The sequence below is a fragment of the Hylaeus volcanicus genome, chromosome 8 (genome assembly GCF_026283585.1).
Source record: "Hylaeus volcanicus isolate JK05 chromosome 8, UHH_iyHylVolc1.0_haploid, whole genome shotgun sequence".
Lineage (NCBI taxonomy): Eukaryota > Metazoa > Arthropoda > Insecta > Hymenoptera > Colletidae > Hylaeus > Hylaeus volcanicus.
Window position 1 is genome coordinate 9,364,796 of NC_071983.1, and position 21,152 is coordinate 9,385,947.

At 42.6% G+C, this 21,152-nt stretch overlaps 1 protein-coding gene across 1 annotated transcript in view; it reads left to right on the plus strand.

Annotated features, from left to right (window-relative positions):
- Positions 1 to 11,615: 11,615 nt before the first annotated feature.
- The window catches only part of LOC128880978 (low density lipoprotein receptor adapter protein 1-B-like), a 59,796-nt gene continuing 50,259 nt past the window's right edge, over positions 11,616 to 21,152 (plus strand). The window contains exon 1 of the mRNA XM_054131599.1: positions 11,616 to 11,869. Within this exon, the coding sequence (XP_053987574.1) occupies positions 11,827 to 11,869 (43 nt within the window). The 5' untranslated portion in view covers positions 11,616 to 11,826. The remainder of the gene's footprint in view (positions 11,870 to 21,152) is intronic.

The window sequence follows — 21,152 nt, forward strand, 5'->3', positions numbered from 1 at the left end:
GTACGGAGGTCGGAATTTTAGTTCGAGTCTTTCACCGCGAGATGGCGATACCATCGCCACCCCCATAAAATCGCCCCTGTAACTTTACTTATATTACAACAAAAAATAAATTCAATAAATATCATAAGACAATCCAATCCATTGTTTTGAGTACAATTATCAAAGGATAATTAATTCTCGATAAATTAAGGGTGGGTCGAGCGTGGATAAACGCGTCCCTATCACCCTAGAGGTGGATTTTCATATGGGATACCCCCAAGCCTATGTAATATTATTTAGTATAAAATTAGTAATTATACTGTCATTAACAGTTTAATGTGATTGTAGGAAATAATATACGTTAATTAGCCGTAAGCTTTGAAGCCTAAGTAAGCTTGTAAAGCCACATAATGATATGTAATAATAGATTAAAAAGTATATCTGTGAAATGTAAAAAAAAGAAATGTTGTTTGTTGTTAATGAAAAGGAATAATGAAGCCTTGTTAACTTGATACGTAATTTTCTACAGGGAAATTTCATTGGGTTAATGGATAATTAATGATTCCATCGTATAGTAATTAATTGGTCTATTTGAATTTCATCCACGTCTGCTCTAAGCCACGTGTGTCATCTGACGGTGGAAGAGGAAGTGCATCGTTCAGATGCAATGGGTAAAGCACTCAGGTGCAATCACCTTTGAGAAGATCAATAAAGCGTAGCGGCTCAGGTGGAAGCGTCACCGAATAGAGAAGTCAATAAAGCGTGATACAGGTGGAACATTTAAAACACAATTAGTCGAGCAATCTTTAGGAATTTAATCAGCATTTATTCAACAACATTCACCATTAGACTGCATTAAGCTTCTTATACCACTTATGTATGGTCGTTTTTTATTATTTATTCATAGACAAAATGTGTCTGTATTCTTCTTGCAAGTTTTACTACGTTCAGCTTTGAGGGTCCTTTTCTTTTATATTACAGGCTTAGAATCGCTTATCTTTTTTTGAAAACTACACAATACCTTACGAAGTGTACAAAATCTACTTCAAAGATATACATATCCTTTATCTTTCTCTTTGGTAGGGAGTTTAAACTCCACAGTGAAATCACAGTGAAACACTTCGCAGGGTTCCTTTCATCGTAGCATCACCCGATATTTGTTTACATATCTCGATACATAAATCACATTTCAGTTTGATTTGTCGTGTCACTTCAACAGAAAGCTTCAAAGAAGCGTGCACTGTTGAAAACATTACCCCGAGATAAGCTTATCCTGTGCAATCACCAATAAACAACCCCTCAGAGGGTTCAACTGAGTGCAAAGGGTTGATGTCACTGTATATTTATTTATACCACGGTTGTCCGGAAAGTCCATGTCGATTTTTGGTAGGCGGTACAGGTCTGAATATATCGAAGTGATTGAAAACAAACAACATGCATACATCCCTTAAAAGGTGGAAAGGTTGTGGAACAAAATTTTACCTATGTAATTCAATAAATATAATTATATTAAAATTCAAATGTGTTTTTGAATATTTCTTAGAAATTGGCACGAACTTTCTGGACAACCTAATAAATTACAGTTAAATACCTCCAACCCTTACGATCTTCCAGGACGATCTTTCAGGATCCTTTTTACCATTAGCGTGGATTGTCATATTTTCATGTTTCATATTTTACGAGGTAAAGGACTAAACGAAAGGGTCAACGGTCGTTAAGAATCCAAAAACGTTTCGAATTGAAGAAATTAAAGTTGCATCCAAACGTTTGGGTGTGCACACAAGTTCGTCGACATTGCGCATTCAAATATTCCTTCCCTTCCTGACCTGGCTGTCTGCAGCAATCCCCTCCACGTTCGGAGATTACGTAGAAATACAGCGCATTCCTACATGCTGCATACTCCCAGGCATCCCGTTTCCGCGAACAATTTACAAATACCACGGCGTAGTGTTTGCGGAAACGCCTGAATGAATTTACGGCGCTCCGTGCGGGAGTCGAAGCGCGAAAAGATCCTGCGCCCCGAAAATTAATTAATCAATTAACCCTCTGCACTTCGAGGTCAGGGGTGGAACTATTTTTTCACAGAACCTTCAAGTCACAGGAAGCAGAAATTTATTAAAACAATGATTCACACCTCTCTCAAAGATCCAGAAGGATTTTATTTAATTTGTATTGGGTGCACTGTGAGTTTACGCGTAGCGTAAATAAATATTAAAGGAAGGTTGAAGTTGTTGGCTTTGGTCCTTTTAGGCAACATAGGAACGATTAATCAAGGAGGTAATTGTACTTGTAAATTGCTTCAAGGAAGTATCTTTGAATTTTGAACGAATTTATTCAAAATATTGCCAGACAATGATGAAGAAAGGTATCCAAGCAAATGCAAATGCAAAGTAATGTCAAGAAGGAAGAGATGTAAGACTGGAACGTTAGGTCTTATAATCAAGTTACACGACTGAATAAAACTCACTCACTCCCTCGATATCTTTCACGTAGGTATCAAGTAAAACTTGAATATACAATTTGAATGCACACAAGAATGAACAACAATCTTTAAAAATGCTATTTCCCCTAAAAATCCCCTGAAAGCCTTTTCTTTTTGAACCAAAAAGAAATATTAATATCGCGAAAATTCGCCTGCTCGTTTTGCCAAAGTCTATTATCTCCTTTGCGAACGCCTCGAACAATGCATCGAGGGAAGTTTGTACGCGGTACGTGGGCGGTTTCGCGAGGAAAACAACCGTGAGAAACGTGGAAGAAAATTTCGTCGCGGATACACGCTGTACCCGGGTCCCGTTGTAAACTTTCGCGAAACACGACCATTTTTCTTCCGCGGTTATTTTTTTGTCTTTGGTCTCTTTTCCTCTGCTATTCCTGGCCATAACGCGGGTATCATTTCCTCGAGAACAAGTTTCCACTGAGAATCCCCGTCCAAGGAAAACGCGATATTCTGAATAGAAATCGAATGTACCTATCTACCCCTCCTTGGAACGTTTGGTCTCTGTCCTCTCTAAACCCACGTTCAATCGCGCTTTGATATCGTGTTTGCATTGGTAAGGTGAAATTCTTTCCCTCGGAGAACTTCGATTCATTTCGAACGGGGCCAGGAAGTAGCGTATTTAAACTGGTGAGGGTTGAAACAAATTTCGTGGAGGATCTTTATATAGAAGGACGATTAATCGATCGCAGCTTTGGAGTGTATATATTATTATAAATTCTATTTATTATAGTATCGAAAAAAAAATAATTTGCTATTTGGGGTGTAGTTAAGGGGCACTGAGCTTTCGCTATTGTATCCCCATCCTCTAAGACAACGATGGACAAAGCACTAGGCTTCGAATGAATCTGAAGTTTGCCGACATGTTTGTCTCGTTTCCTTTTTTGAACATTTTCCAATTCGCACGATACCTTCAAGACGAACTACGCATCTTGAAAGAAGTACATATAAAAAACTCATTTCCTCAAGAATTCTTCCAGAAATATTCAACGTATTTAATTTAAAACAATCCACGAGACAGAATGAATTTGCTTCCCAGCATCGCGAAAAATCGTTCGCGGCATTGTGTTCTTTTTCCCTCTTTCACCGCGTTTGTTTCCCTCCGTCATTCATTTGCTCACGTTCCGATTTAATGCGAGCAAGCGCGACGCGTTGTCGGAAATTGGAAATTTTACTCGAAAACTTATTAAATTTGCAAACGTTTCGGCGAGTATTCAATATCTGGCGATGCATTCGTCGAAGCCCGACGTTCCAATTTTCCCTTAATATTCGTTTGTAGCTTTTCCGCCCGTTGTTACGTATAATCCATAGGATAAAAAAAAAAAAAAATGAAAAAGGAGGAAGGAGAAAAAATGGTTAATTTTTTCAACAGTGCAGATAGCATCCTACGGCAAACGAGCACAACACCGAAGCGTTTTGCAACCCCGGTCACGGTAGCGCAACATTTTCCTGCGTTTCCGGGCAACGTATTCATAGCAGACGATCTTTGTCAAGCTTATCGTTTGACGTCGCCGTACTTTGCATATTCGGCGAGCACACGGAGACTTTGAAAACCGTTTGCGTTTACATATCGTTGTTCGTACGGGCCGGCGCGACCGTATTTTTCCACTTAATCCTTCGATCGCGCGAGTTATCCCAATTTATAGAACGCATACATATTTCCAACATTAAAACCCGCGGCGCTACCGGCATAATGCCATACATTTTGTATTTGGCGTCGAGCTTAGCGAGCTTTGCTTCCTCGAAGAACACTTGAGCGCCGATTCGAACACTGTTCAAATATATCCGAATCGAGTCGGTGTGAAAATCGATATTGAATATAGTTCGGAGGGCTTCGGAGAAGCTTTCGTAGGTATGGACAAAATAAAGAGAGGCCAGGATTAATGTTAATTTAACATTGACTGTTAGGTGAACGTCTGAAGAAGCAAATGTGACTTGTGTTCTTCTACTCCCCTTTGTCTTTTTCTACCTTCTAACAATATTTCCATTTCAGGTGACGTCGACAGGCCTGCGGACATTCTCTGTTACTACCTGCAGTTATTGCACTACCTCCTCGCCTCCTCGTACCTCGGGACTATGACCAATGTGAAATTTCCAATCGCTAGAATTCATTAACAATCGAAGGTAAGGAAAATTCACAAGCGATCGTTTTAAGGAGTATTAAGGACGTTAAATTAAATTGCAATTGCATAATTAATATTGCAGAGTGTTTGGAAGGAGAAGCCCGTCATGCCGACAGCCCGTATGCTGTCAGTGTGAATGGTTTGGAAATAGGACATAATTATGAAAGCTTTATCAGTCGAGAAAGAATCGACAATGTAAGTGTAATTTAAATACATCTCGTCAAATCTCTCAGATTAATATTCCTCCACCCTATCGGATCACGTGTTGTAAAAGCATAATAATACGTCGTCCTCCTCTAATATTCGTGGCACACATAAATATATGGAACGCGATAGATAGTCAGCATTCGTAGTTGAACATGTTTGTCGGTCGCAATACGCGGAAAAGGACAATGGTTCGACGATTATTCGGCTGTTCGTAACTCTTCCGGTTCATTATGGCGAAGGTCCGAAATCTATTTCGTACAATGGTTGCAGTATCGTTTGACGTGCCGTGCCGTCCTAGGGAAGGTTCGAAACGGACGGGTGGTCCATCGGCGGAATTATTCAGCGAAACGTTATACGCCATGCGGTGGTGGCCGTAGTTGCGGTTAAAATGTCGATTAGACGGTGATTTATGGTGAACGGTGAGGCGTTCCGGTACGTTTGCGGATGCGACTCTGTTCAATTACGCAACGTCGGCCTGGAAATTTCACTTGGAGGACCTTCTATGCGCTCGATGCTAAACTCGTCCCACCTGTTATAGAGCGACTAGAAAAAAGGACATTTTACAGGTGGGCGAAATACTGAGAATAAAACGTACGACGTTGGGTAAACGTGAATTGCCACGACAAAGATCAACCTACCAAATGTCTCCATCCATCCAACAAAACATTCCAAGTGCATTCTCCCAATACCCGCATGCTACCGTTCCCTAACAGGGTGGCAAGTACATAAGTAATTTCAGCCACTGAATCGGTTCCGTATCGCGGGACACCGTCGAAAACTCGAAGAAGGGTACGATGAAGTACCCGGTTGGTAATCCGTTCCGCCCAATAGTACCGTTCGAAAGCTTCTCTTCCGCATCCATTCTCCAACCCGTGGAAAAGAAATCTGTTCGCTCACAATCCTTTCTCCTCCGCCGCCCGCTTCCCGTCCATTCGTCGAACATTAACCGAGACCGCGTTGAATCTGAAATCTCGAAGGACGAGCGGAAATAAAAATAGTCGCGTTTCCTCCCCGTTCCGCGTAACGCCCGTCCAAGATGGGACTTGAATTTCCATCGCGCTGGAGGGACCGGGGCGTAATTCAATCGGAGCTAATGGACCGTGAGCGAAGCACCATCGGTAATCTCGTTTCGGTGTCTATTGTGGCCTGTGTTGCGCGGCTACACTTCCACGCGTCCACTACCACGCACGAGCGTCGAGACGCAGGCTGCAATTAACGTCGCGCGTTCAGCGTCGCGAAAGTTTCGCCCGCTTCGGTGGAAAAGTGAATCGATCGAGGCGATGGGACGCGACGTCGAGCGCCCGGAGAATCGGTCGCGAGAGCAATCGATAGGCGCGAACGATGGGAATCTGGATGAGGAAATGGATCACCTTCGAGAACGCTTTCCTTCTGAATGGGCTTCGAGGTGTACCAAATAGTAAATAGGATGATAGAACCGCGGGAGAAGAACATTAACGGGGATGAAGAGAGAAAAAGCGTTCTGCCATTAGCAGGATCCTTGGGAAGCGGGACGTTAACGCTGAGACTACCGAGGCCAAGGTATTCACGAAGGACGTTCCTTTATATTCCATTCTACGAATTCTAGTAATTCTATTGTACTCCAACTACAATAGTTACGTATTGGTAGTAGAATTAAATCGAAGCTCGAAAGTGAACGTGGTAAATACGATAGAACGTCTCCTGTTAAGATGAAAAGAATTTCATCGAAAATCGCAATTTTTCGCAGGCAATTTACAAGGCATTCACTTTGATATTTCAAGTTGATGGCGCTGCCAAACGTCATCGATATTCTTAATGGCTATCAGAGACATTGTACATGTATTAAGACGTATACGTCATCTTGTGAAACAGACTAAAATTATTTGTTAAAATGTTGAGATATTAGCATGCGACCTGAAAGTTACATGAGCCCATAGAGGGATAAAACAATTTCGAGCCATCGAATATCTTTTGACCTTTTTCAGAAACCTTGAAACATCTCAACAACACGAATAGAGACATGGGATATAATTTATATCCTACTTGGACCGCGCTCCTTCTAGTTTCTTTTACTGCTCAGCAATCAGAGGCGTACGGGTCCTTGAAATTCACAATAGAGCAATTTCCATGGTTCTAATCCCTCGCCTGGTGGATTGCCAAAAACAAATACTGCTTACAGAGGTCCTTCAAAAGTGCGTGTCATAAAGTGAAACCGTTTCCAGAGGCCTTGTCATACAGATTAGGGGTTGCTTTCGATATATCTTCATCTTTACTTCAAACTGTGTTGCGAGTTACCTACTAAAATCTTGACATTTAACACATTCAAATACGTGTCTTGTGTAGGTACTAATAATTGACAACAGAGTAGATTATACCAATATAGTAGCCCAACGTCAACTATGATACCGAAGAGCCACCGATGCAATAATCATTAATTCAGTTACACCCTGCTGGAACGTTTCTCGATATATTCTTATCACTCTAGCCACGATATTCGAGAACAAAAAGAAATCTCTGAGTGGAATGGATTAAAGTTCTTGCCGAAGAGCTGCGGAACTTGGTCTATTCAATTCCGCGCGAGTCGCCGCTCGAAGCCCGATTCATCAGGTTTCGGCGAATCGCGAGATTTGTGAGAAAACTCTCGGCCAGCTCGAAAAAGTTTTCTTAATATATTCATGACGCGATAGAGCCCCTTTCGCCTAAAAGATACGATGGGAGATGTATTCGCCGAGATTTATGCCCTACCGCGACGTATTTACGCTGCGAATAATCGTATTTCATTGCAGGAACGCGACCGCTACTTCGAAGACATTTTTTCCTCCCCCGTTCGCGAACGGGTGTAACATTTTTAAAGCGCGGTTCGGAAGAGTTATGGCCGCTCGCGTCGGCTATTTTCAGTCCAATTTAAGCTACCGAAAGAGAGCCGCGACGGCGATGATTAAAAGTTAAGTCCTACACTTGGGATAGACTCGGCGCGCTCTTCCCCCGAGTTGCGAGTTAAGGGTTGATTGCAATTTGTTTCGCCCTTTCGAAAGTCTAGGAACACGACGGAACGATACAGAAAGGCGAAACGCTCGAGGATTCGCGAAACAGTCGTCTTTCTTTTTCTCGTAGAGCCGGGGCCGATATTCGCCCGCGAGAAACTTCGTCGGCCACACTCGAGTTTCAACAATTTTCAACTTCCCTTTGGGACTGGTCCAAACTTCGACGTTCGCGAGCAGACGAGGGTTGATTGTCTTATTTAGCGAGTAAATAATGAAAGGGATGGCGTAAACAAGCGTGACGTAATGGTTCTTTGCTCTGGTTCAAACGTTCCTACTTTAAAGCTTGGGTCCTCTGTAGAACTCAACGTGGTACATCGAGGCGATAAACATGGAGGCATGGAACGAAACAGGAGATAATGTATAAAAGAGGGGACTGTTGATTTCGACGATAGGATTCTCTGGCGTGTCGTGTTTTTAAGAGATACGGAACTAAGGTTAATAAAAAATTATACTGTACAGCTGATGTACGTGTAGATTTTAGTATACTGCGTTCATGTATGAAATTAGGATCAGGTTATCGCAGCTTTTGCTCTTGTAATCATGTTTCCTGTCAAATAATAAATCGCTAAAATACTTTACGCTAAAATTATTTTGCACAAATGAGTACAAGCTTAACTAAAGTTGAATGTCTTATTTGATCTCTGCAAATACGTTGCGTTAAAATAGTAGAAAGTTATAAATATAACACGTCGTCTGAAAATTAACTAGTACTTTATTCTAGTACTTTGCACCAGCGTTAATTCAAGTAATAAAAAGCATCATCCAACTACCTCATATCAAAGGTGTACCTCACTTGTAAAGAAAATAAAAAGCATCATCCAACTACCTCGTATCAAAGCTACCTCGCTTGTAAAACAGAGTACAAGTATAAAGCAGCTAATAAAAAGGCTACAGTTGACATGATTTCGCATTCCAAGATTTCGCGGTCGTTGCGCGTCGCCGTGGGTTAGGGGATGTCGCTAATCGCGTCTAATCCATCGGGGTCGCGATTTGCACCTCTGTTTCGCACACGGTCGCCGGCCATTCCGCCGTGGCGTTATTCAAATTTCCCTGACGAGAGTTTTAACGAAGTCCTCAGGAGGACCGCGTGCGGCTTCGCTTTCGACGGAATAATGGCCGGCTTAACAGAAGCGGCTTAAACTTCGCTACCGCCGCCGAACGTCGGCTCCTCTTACGACTCGCTGAGAGAAGACCGCGAATTTTAATCGAGGAACCGCGCCTCGGGAACTTTGGTCACCGCGAACTTCGCAAAGCGCCTCTTCGCGAGACTTGGTTCCGTATCCGACGAATATATTATTTTCACGCGGTGGCACGACTCGGTCGTCCAACCGTGTGATCAGCTTCAAACTAACCGTAACTTCGCGTCGAACAATCGAACTAGTCCGGATCTTAACCTACCTCGGACCCTCAACTTCTTTCTTTCGGGTAAGGAAATATTCTGTTCGTGGTTCGAGTTACTCGTGGCTCACTGGTTGACGCGTTGATTGCTGGAGTAACGTTCCTGACAATTTCTACGGTAGTGAAACTTCGTTTCTAGACGATTGGGGAGTATATAACACACATAGATGATCCATTAGGGTGTGGATTGATCCCTAAAGAGCAACAGTCCCTATAATCCAAGGGACTCGGCTTAGATTCAGATCGACTCGATTAGTATCAACTGGAAACGTGAAAAATCTCGTATAGATAACATTTATCATAGTACACTTTTTTATAACCTCATTAAATTCACGTATCCTATCCATTATATTCCTTAGCACTCTACCATTAAAATTCTTTTAGTTCTTCGGTGAAAAGCTCAGTCACCCTTATAAATGCTTTTGAAGTAGGTATCTACAAATGTATACGGGAATTTGAGTAGGTGCAGAGATAAGAAAGTATTTGTGCAGCAGGTTAATGTGAATATTATACGTATGCAACACTGGAACTATGGACATTTCTAAAGCAATAAAATTATACCGAGAATATCTATAAATATCCCTTTAGTAAATTTGCCTTTCTTGACTGTTAAAGTTGGCAAACTATGCGTCGTGTCGTTTGTCTTAGATAACGCTTTTCGAAGAGAGTCGAAGAAAAGTAAAGGCAACTTTAATTCTCCGCCATACCGGAAATCCGAGCGTGCCATTCGCAATGGAATAGGTGTAGGCACGGTCGTCCAATTAAAAGATTTGTAACTTTCTTCGGGCTGCGCCGATCAATCGAGTAAATTTATTTTATCTGTTATTTATGTTTCTAGTGATTACGTAAATAGCTAGAGGAAGAGATTTTAAAATATCCAATAAATATACAATTCCTATAAATAACGTACAAATGAAAGATGAAAGAAACAATACGAGTGCTATGAGCAGGTTACGAGCGAAAGCTTGGAAACTGCTGAACAAACGTGAATGATCGAATTATCCTGTAATTGATGTCTCTATAACTACAGCTTCATATCGATGTTGGTAAGAAACGCAAGATAATTACGAGTTGAAATCCAGTTGTCGTCGCGGCAAGTTCGATAAGAATATGCTATCGGTTTGCTTAGTTCCTTTTACCCTCGTTTCGCAAAAAAATTCTCACCACGTTCGGAATGGACCTCCTCGCGGATAGGAGAAATGAAACCGAACTGCTCGCGAATAAAGTTTCGCCTGGGCGATCTAATCGAGCCTTTCCGCCAGTTATGTTCACCCCCCTCAAGACAATTACTTTTATAGCTTCTTCAACCCCCTCGTGACTTTCTTCCGGTCGACTACCCCGCTACTTCATGACCACCGCGAATCGAACTTCGGGGTAAACGAATCGAACGCGTACGAGGAAGAGCTCAGCGAGACAACTCGGGATCGTTTCGAACCACCGTACGGTTTTCCCGATACTTTTTCCACTTTTATTCTTCTCATCGTAAGAACTCGAAAACTGCTGTGTCGTTTGCCCCGCGACAAGATAGAAATCGGTTTAAATTGCCTTTTCTACCTGGTGTATACGGTGTATCGGTACGGTGAACCTACTCAAACACTGAAATTTACTTCCTCGCCTGGGTTTTTCCGAATTGGCGTATTTTTAACTATGTCGAACGTTAGTGCAGAGAAGTAAAGAAAAATTGAATCGGGAAAATTTGACTTCTCTGCAATAACTTTATGCTATAATAATAATTCATGAAGAATCGAGGTTCATCCGCGTATAAACTTAATTATCTTCAATTCAAACTTTCGTAGAACTATTTAGGATCGCGGAACGGCAATGTTTTTGAGGCCATCGTCAATACGTAAAATCCGTTCTTGCTCGGTCGGGCTTGCTTATAAGCAAAACCAGAGGCGAGTGGAGGCAAAGAGCTCCCATGCTATACGTTATCCGCTTACACTTTGCATCGAGTGAATAAAAATTCGACGAGCTATGTCTTTTGTAAATTTGGAAAACGTGGTTTTGAGAAAAACGCGTTCAAAGTTTTCGGTCGTAAAGAGCCAAAGATTTTCTATTCTTACGGTTGTGCGAAGCTAATCTGCGATTCTAGGAGCATATACGGTGGACCTTTGCGAAAGCATTCTCCATGTGGTTAGGAAGATTTTTAAGCAACAGAAAGAGTCGATTTTTTTAGACCTGCTAAACTAGACTTCCTCCCTAACTGAAACTAAAGAGGAAGTTTCATCAGCCAACACCTGCAAAACATCGCTGTACCGGTCGCGACGATCGAACACGCGGTAGCGGGAGTCTCGTGCTCGGTTTCTCTTGCAAGGGCCGATCCGTGTATGGTGGGGATAAGTGGGAACGCGTACGAGTCCGTCGAAGAGAGAAGTAGTAAAGTCGGATCGGGTAAGAGGTAGACGGAGCTCTCAGATGGCTGGTCGTATCCCAGTGTAAACCAGCAGGCGGCATTTGGAGCTCGTTCGTTCACGCACGAGGACGGGTTTTCATCTTCTCTTCGATCGAGCTTCGACACCGGGCGCGATCTTGACGAGTTTCCCGACACCGCATACGCGCGACGGCAATCCATCGATCGGACGGGGGCGGAACACCCACAAGCATGCCATTCTTCAAGAAGCTCAGGAGATTCTCCAGGCATAAAAGTGAGTCCTTTTTCATACTTTTTGTTCCTTCATACAAGATCTGTCCGCGACAACAGACCTTCAATCTCCGTCTTCCGTTGGTTAGAATTTGTTTATCGGAGTGCTTGAAAAATCTTAACAATTTTGTGTCTGTTGAAGTGACTGTCACTGGCGCTGTCACTGCGACTCTTTACATTGTTTTCCCGTGGTACAGAAATTTAATACAGAAATCGACTCGACTTTTTGTTCACCTGTTTTACACGAAATTATATATTTGCGATATGAGGATGAAATTAAAACTGGCGGTACGATAAACGTGACAATGAAACGTAAACAATTGCTTTTATTGAAACTCCATTCTGCTTATCTGAAATAAAAAAATGTAGTGGATTCTGGATTACTATGAGTTTGTCTATATCTGATGTACAAAGGAATTCTTTCAAAGATTCACACTGGACTGCCTCCAAAGTTAGTCGAAATTTCTCCATCCCCACGCAGTTCGATTATGGGAGTTGACCGCCACATTTTGAAAGCCGCGAAACAGTATCTCGCTCGTTGGCGAAGTAAAAGAAGTAAAAGTCGCGCGGTAGCAATCGTGCTCGGCGAAGCTGAAAAACTCGCGATGGACGGCTAGGAGTCGGAAAAAGATTTCCGTGGGCTTGACTCAAACTTCGAACTCGTTTCTAGGGGGGTAATTACATTTTCGTAAGATAACACGTCGTTCTCGTCTGAGTTTCACGTAATGGAATTCCAACTCCGAGGGAAGTCCCTTTGGGGAAGAAGTTGCTCGAGCTCTCGGCTCGATTCGAAACCCTCCTTCTTAACGTAGTTTCGAACTAGTCGCGACGTTCTGTTTTCACGAGAACGAATCGGCGCTCGACCTGCCGTTTCTAAGTATCCTGTGAAACGGCACCGAGGCGATGCGATTTTCTTCGTTTTCCTGCTAAAGTTCTTATCGAATTACCCCGGTGTACGAGTCGTCCAGCGCTATTATAAATAAATACGTGTTCCCTCTATTCTCCACTCTATCGAGCGATCTAATAATACTGGAGCCGATCGCTTTGTTTACAGGGTGGAACCCTTTCCTTCCGCGTTTCGTTAACCTTTCGAACACTCTCCTGTAGCAAATCAAGGACCGTATTGGTTCTTTCAACCTTCCATTCGCAACGAGAATTTCGAAACGTGGAGGAAACGTTTTGTGTACCGATAACATTTGTTAATCGGATTCGTGGTCAGGAGTCATCCCTGTCACTGTTTCTGTTTCTTCGTCTCGAGGCTAGACTGGCTGAACTTCGTCCAATTGTGTACTGTACGGCATTGAACCGACGAAAAATGCTCGACACGTGTTCCGCGTATTGATAAATAATTGATGGTTTCAATTGACGAGACGCTACTGTACGCCACGAATCGACTGTGCCGATGATTTGCTTTAGTATGTATTCGAGATGTGGTGTTGGTAATTTGTGAAAGTAAAGAGAATACTAATTTGTTTGAAACATCGATAACAGAGTATACGAAAAAATGTATCCTTCTGTGTTGCTGACATTAAACCTGCCACGACCGGTTAAATGACACTTTACAAACTTTTGTATACAGTTCTTATATGCAATATATGAATTATATGAAAATGTTTCATTATTCAATTTAATTCAATGTAAAATATTTGTGTATTTAATTGAAAATAGTGTCTTTGAAACTAATCATTCGTTCCAAGCAACAAAAATAGTCACATATGAACGTCAATAGGTTTAGCGTTAACAATAGTTCAGAAGAGACCGCGTAAGGAAAAAGATTTTGCAAATCACTCACGCTACCAGTATTAGTTTATCGACTTATCGATTTCGTCGACGACCTCTCATCCCGAAGCAGTACAAAGTGATACGACCGCGTCGATTAAGCTCTTATCGTTCGTCTTATATCTGGCGGTACGCGTGATTTAAGTTGTCGGGAATGCGCGCGAGTCCATTAAATTACGTTAAACGACGTGCAGCGTTTCGGATTAGTCCGTTTCGCGTCTCTCGATCCTTTCCCGAGAGATATATCGCATTTCTCCCAACGGCGTAGATCGCGTTTCATAATTATACCTTTATCCAGCTCTGGATCCGACTTCCTTTCACTCGTGACGAATGCGCGCTGTTTTCTACGTCGATTATTTGGCGCCAAGAGCTTTCCGAACGGGAGCGCCAATTCTCGCTGTATACAATTTTCAAGGCAGGTTCGGGACCATCTGACGCAACGTTTTCACATTCCTCTGAGTGTCGATTATTTCTCATTTCGGCGACGATCGATTAGAAAGAAATAATACACGATTTTGTCCCTTCTATTACCAGCCATTCGATTAATTTTAGTTGAACCAAATTTATTCCAGAAGAATAAACATACTCTTGGAAATGGATTGCAAAATAATAGTTCAACGCAGTGGAATTTAAATCTAATGCTATTTATTATATATTATCACAGGAGGAAGTAACGTCCGTGATATACGAAATCTTCCAAACAACTGACTGGATTTTCCATCCAGTCACAGGGACCATGAGATCCTCTCACGCTTCCTGCATATCAGGTGTCGATTGATTTTTGTCTGTCGTACACTCCAACACATACTTAGATGTATTCTTATGGAAACCAAAGTTTTAATTGACCTGGATAAATCAGAATGGATGAAAATACCAAATGAACCTATCGATTTCCAATAACTTGCTCGAATTACTAAGGCAATTAACTAAGGTTTCAAGATTGTCGAAAAGTAATCTCGATAATATCTACCGTAACTGTTAAATTGTAAAATGCTTTTACGATGAATAATTAAGAAACATTCTTCCATCTTTCAAGCGAGATTCGGGAGCATTGTTTTGGCCCAGTGAACGAACAAAGTCAGCTGCAGGCGCAAGAATATCTAGGCGAGCGATCGAAGCGGTAATTTCCACGATCATTTCCACCGATTCTCTTCGTCCACCGTGAAAAAGAGGGCCAACAGCCGAAGCTCCAAGTATCGTTAGCCCTTTATCCTTCATCCCAGAGGCGTGGCTATCCGAGATAAAGCGAGCGGCCAACCTACGCTTCGGATACTCTCAAATTTATATATCCCCACCGAGGGCTTTTTTCCCACCGCCGAATTATACGACTTTCTCCATATTTCTCCCAGAACAAACATTTCCAACGGTGGAATTTACTCGAGTATTTTTCTTCGACTTAAACGCGGGAGCTTTCAGTTGGGCGAACGTCGGGGATTACGCTTAACGGACTCTTTACGAGACGGTTCCGTTAAATCGGGACACCGTATGTAACGCGAATTAACGCGGAGGATAGGCCAATATACGCGGATAAGCGTCGCCAACGATCACACTTGATCCTGCGCTAATTTTAACCTCTGTTCGTTCGCGAAACTTCAAACATGTTCGAGCTTGGAGGTACCGCTCACCCACGAGAAGAACGAATGGAGTTGGTGATGCACTCTTTCAACGCGTCGGCTGCCAGACTAAAACTCATGAAAATTTCTATAGCGTTAGAATTTTGTCTCGAGACTATTAAAAAAAATTAGATAATCTAACATTTGTAGTAGTATTCAATTTTTTAGCCTCACTAAAATTCCTGAATAATATCCAGATTTATTTTTACTACTGCTTCACATTCGAAGTGAATTTGTTTATTTCCTTAGTGTTGAAGAGTCTTACTCTTGGAGTTATATTTTATTGTACAACCTCAATTTATTGTCTTTCTATAACGTGCGTGATTCACGCGCGTCCCTAATTTCATTCTTCTGGTGTGTGAGCATTGCATAAAAATGTGATGAGAGGTTCTCTTTTATTTTACCAACAAATAAAATTGAATGAAATCTCAGTTTTCTCGATACCTTTTTCTTGCAATCTTCTTTAATTTTCAATTAATTTGTATCAATTATTAAGCCTCATTTCCTCCACCCAAGTATAAGTACTGATTATTTCAGTTGGTGGTTTATTAATTTCATTTTAAACGATTGATAAATTTAACGGATATCATTGGATTTTTTGGCGCCACAGATTTGGAGTATCGATGGAATAGATCGCTCTTCTACGACGCAGTGAGTGAACACGCGCATTCCTCCCGTATCGTTTCTATATTTACGCGTCGCGCCGCTCTTCTCCCCCGATAATTGTTTATTTTGAGAGTTCAAAGCGTTGCACGATCGTGCACTTTGTATCGGTGTCACGGCGTTATGCAATTTATTTCTATGATTCGTATGCGCCGGACGACCGCGATCAGATTGATCTTTGCTCGGTTTCGATCGTCGACCGGGTCGAACGCGCAATATCCAAGCGTCGCCGGACCGCCGATGGTTTTCCGATCGCGCGGTGTCAAGTTCAGAATATAAAGAGTCGCGTTTCAGAACCAGTTCCTTACCGTGATTTTACACCGGCGGCCTTGGTCTCTAGTTTTCACCGAATGTCGCGTCCAAATTCCGAGAAGGAAGTCAGTCGATAAAAATATGTTAATCGCCTCCTTGAGTAGCCACGCAAAAAAAGGAATAGAAATACGGAGCTATTGAAACAAAGAATAGGAATCTTCAAAGTGCAAGTAGCTTGTAGCACTTAACCCCACCCCTAACAATTTTAAGAATTTACATCTCGTAAACGGAAGGGTGGAGTTTCTTGCTACCCTCTGGGATTGTTCTGGGTATCTTTCCCTACATCTGAGAACAGGTTAAGGGAGCGTAACCCTACAAAATTCTTATACAAATTAATTTTGTTTTGCTCCATTTCTCGAAACGTACATATTTCCATTCGTGTCAAATTTTAAGAAACAGATCTTTGGTTTGCTAAATTTACAGCCTCGAATAAGTAACGCTACGACAATTACGAGACCGACTTCTTTTTGGAAAGCCGAGGGCGTCGAGAGGGGGATGCGTTCCGGTGTCGCGACGCCGGATATCGCAGGGCGGTTTCCGCGTTGGGGGAAAGCGAATTTAATTTAACGCCGACACGTTCGCGGTGTCGAGTTGAAAATGCATGAACGAACGCCCCTGGCTCCGGCTTTTGAAGAGAAAGAAATTGGATCGGCGCGTGGCGGTGCCAATTCTTCGCGCCGTTGGGGCGAAACGGGAGAAGGGAAGGTAGATTTCGCACCGTGGAGAAGAGCCGAAAAGTAAATCGAGCATGGCTTTCCATCGATCCATCTCTTGTACCGCGTTTAAGTTCCTCGCCCGCCGTCTAATTTCCTCCCCGATCGTGTTTCCAGAGCGAGAATCGGGGCGAGACGCGCGCCGAGAGAAGTAGCGGTGAAGAACCTGATAGTTCTCGCTTTATTACGACATGATTAAGCAGACGAGTGCTTCCGAGACTCTCGCGCCCGCGGATGTTCATTTATCTTCTTTGCACAATCGGTATTTGCCGCGCTTCAGCAACCGAATTGGATACGCGAAATTGGGACAGCTTCTCGCGATGTTCAGAAATCCTGGAATAATACAAGGGAAAACAGAAGTTTCCTCTAGCACCTACGTATGACATGACAACTCCGCGAGAAAATACATTTGTGAATAACGGAGAAACGCATTCAAATCCACCGCGTGGAAACTCATCCATCAGGGAACGAGACGTTAACGCGAGATGCACACTCAGAGACCGCGAAGACGGAATATCTTGAACCGTCGCACAGCGCGTAAGAACATTATTGATATTTTTAACAGGACCATGTTAGAAATTTATACAAAAAATGTATACAATGGATAGATTTTTTAGGCTGTTCAAAAGACGCGTTTGGAAGATTCGAGTATGTCTCCAGCGGTGTCGCGAGCGAGTCAACTAATTCGACATCGAAGCATTCTGTAAATTCATACACCAGCAATTGGACCCAATCTACCAAAAGTCAATTGATGTGGGTCCATCCAAACAAGATCGAAGGGCGTACCAATGAATAAGGGGACCTAGGGTCGCAAGTCAACGTGCTTGGAAAGATAAAAAAATTAGCCCGATCGGAGGGTACCCCATTTTGTTAAAGTCAACCATATTTTTATAATGAAAATTTTATTTGAAAACATTAAACCTTAACATTTAATTTAAACTTTCTTCAATAGACATAGAGTGTACGAATATTTATGGGACTGACTGTAAATCATAACTCAATCTTTCTGAAACGTAGGACACGTCTCGAAAGTACACGAAGAATACCATCCTCTCCAGTCTGGAAATTTCTAATTCAAAACTGGATTACCAAATTCAAACGTGTACAACGGAAGTGTACGCATCTCTACCGCCTGACCTTGATAACTTTTCGGGGCGGTTGACTACTCTTCATTGTTCGCGACATAAATTTATCAAAGTCATTCCTAAATCGCGACGCGCGAAGGCGAATGAACCGAAACATTGTCGGCGCATTATCGAATCTTGTTTGTTCGTTCTTCGCGGGTGGAACTTCGCTGTTTCCCAAACGCCTAATTTTACGGGACGCGTCTGTAGTTTCTGGGTCGCTGGAAACGCTCGAGCACGGAACGACACGGTTACGTCCTACGTCCTCGCCTTCGTTGCGCTTAATTTCGAGATGTTACGACTGTCTCTGTTCTTTCGCGAGTTCCTGGCTCGCATACGTTCGCTCTTAACTCTGTTCAGCGAGCAGAGAGAAGCCGGGAGTGCCGGGACATGTTCGCAACAATATTTTAACGCAGATCTTACGCGCGTCGCATGCTTTTCAACCTCGTTTCCAACTATGGCAGCGGCGAAGATGTTTCCCGATTAACTCTCTACAGTGTATGTAACTTTAACCTCTCTGGAGACGTCGTCGTGCACGTGTACCGCTGGAATCGGTTCAAGTAGCGCGATGGAGAAGCAGTCGCGAAAAGACAAAGATTCGACGTCATTTAAGGGAAGTGGGGTACTCTAGAAGCTATGAAAAAGGTATGGCACTATAGAAAATATAAGTTTGCGCGATAGCGAATAGGATTTGAACACGTATCTAGATCACTGATCTCTGATCTGACGCCTAGTACTTGCTAATAATAAAGCTAGCGGTGTAAAATTTAAAGTCAATCGGAGTAGTACTTCTTGCTCTACTTTTTCAACTTCTAATTTAAATCTAGTCGTTCCAATAAGATATCCGTAAACGCAAAACAAGAGTTGTGTACCCTCTTAAGGATGTTGACGTAATTAATCCTTCTATTGTGTCCGGAGAAACTGATACTACTCGCGCTCGGGGCATACCGATGTTATATTCATAATTAAATTTCCCAGCGAAGCAACACGACCTGGGTTAATCGTTCAGCCGCAAGTCGTCGAGAATTCAAAGAACAGAAGAACTACTTCGTCGTCATTTTGAGGATAACTGTAGCCATCGCCGAAAATTGATTAAAATTACGAGCGACGAATGTTGTCGGAGTCTCGCGAAATTATTGCCCCCGACACCGTCGCGCTTCGCTGAGGTATGTAAGGTTCAACGCTGACAAAATGATCCTAATACGTCTTCGCAAACGCGAGAAGAAGGAGACACCCGACACGGTTACAAATCGAGGCGTGCCTTCGCTCCGTTTTCGTTCAAGATCCAACGAGTTCCCGTGGAATTATTCTCCGACGAATCCGACGCATCCGTCTTAAAGTTATTTCTCTCGAGAGTCGAGGAAGGTTTGGACTTTCGACGAAAATTAGGGTAGCAGGGATGCGCCGGGGCTTCGACGTTGGCGATCCCTCGCTCGACGCTCTTGACACTAAAATGACGCGAAGGGCACGAACAATCTTGATCGATGATTGCCAATCCGAATGCTGGAAGACGAACGAAGCGCCGGATGCTCGACCTCGTTTCCGAGATACGACGTGGGAATGAACGGACCAGGCATGATTCCGTGGCCGGAATTTTAAGGGCGCTGACTGTCTGCGACCGCTATAGTTGTTTTCCCTGGGTGATACGTCGCTAACACACCCTCCGGATATACAAGCTGGTCCTAAAGTAACGACAGACCACGAGGTCGAATCTAGTTGACAAATAGGGTGAAATAGAGTTGTCGTATGTTGTAATAGTCGACTTGTTCAGAGTTATTTTTGCAAATAAATACTTTTCAATGCAACTTGTAAGCGAAACCTTTGTAGATTTATTTGATGTAGAAATTAATCCTGTGCCTTTGCATTCAATCGTTTATAAATATGGTGCAAGTAAAAATATTTATTTGTCAAGTTTAAATTAAGTTTAAATTTCATCAAGTTAAATTGCAAATTTTTGAAGTTCTAAACGTGACTTCCATCGCAATAAATCTAAGTCTGAACTAAGCAGCCACTGCCAGTTTTGATATTATTTTAGGATATAAGCAAAAGTAATACGTGCGTCTCGAGGATGATTTTCTGCGCAACGTTTGTTCGGAGATGAGAAATGCTGTCCTTAGGAGCAGCCTGTACGCGATCTCGGAGGATGACACTTATTTTTTACTGTCGGCGACAACTGTAACGGATATTATGTTCGGATTAAAGTCGATTTCTCAAAGCGGGTATCCACTCTTGCCACGGGGCGCCGCGGCGTCTACGTGATGTAAATTGAAATTCGTTCGGAAAATAAATACGGAGAATGACCTGTAGTCCGCCCGATATCGAATCCATGGGGGCCGGCGGCAAGTGCGAGGAATGTCAATTATGCAAATTTTATCCTGGAACAGGATGGAATCGCAAAGAGCGCGAGTGAGAAGGTCGGCTCGTTCTAGTTGCGCCGTTCAAAGGACCACCCCTTTTAAAATTTATTTATTACACTCGAACCATGCATGGTTTATATAATATACGATAATCGCGGTGTGCGTTTTGTCGGCGGCGTGATAGCAATTCTTAAGTAAAAGTGAAGACAATGTTGCGTACAACAATATTCATGTGTTCAGGCAAATTTTGTTTACTTCGTAGTTAGAAAAAGATTTCGAGGGAGGTATAAACTCAGGATTCATTCAAGAAACAGAAGAAGGACAAAGTAAGTTCTCTTTCATAATGGCAAATATCATTATGGATGAAGTCACCTCGAAATTTAAGTGTGGTCCACTTAAAAAGCTTCTATTAAGAAATGATGCAAAATCTCTGACAGTATCGTTGAAAGTAATGCATACACCTTTGTTTAAGCCTCCTGGTTCGACTCTTGATCGAGGTCCAAAATTGCGAATGCTCACGGTGACTGGCTGCTCGCGGAGCTACGAATAATCGTATTCGGGAAATGATCGAGGCGTGGCTGAGAATCAGAAAAAGGAAAATACCCCGCCGACCACACCGATATTCCCCTGAGAAATTACATGATTTCCATGCGCGGTTTCTTCCTTTCTCTGGCTTTTCACTTCCCGCCCCGGCTCGCGTTTTCCACGTCTCGCACGGAAGAATGC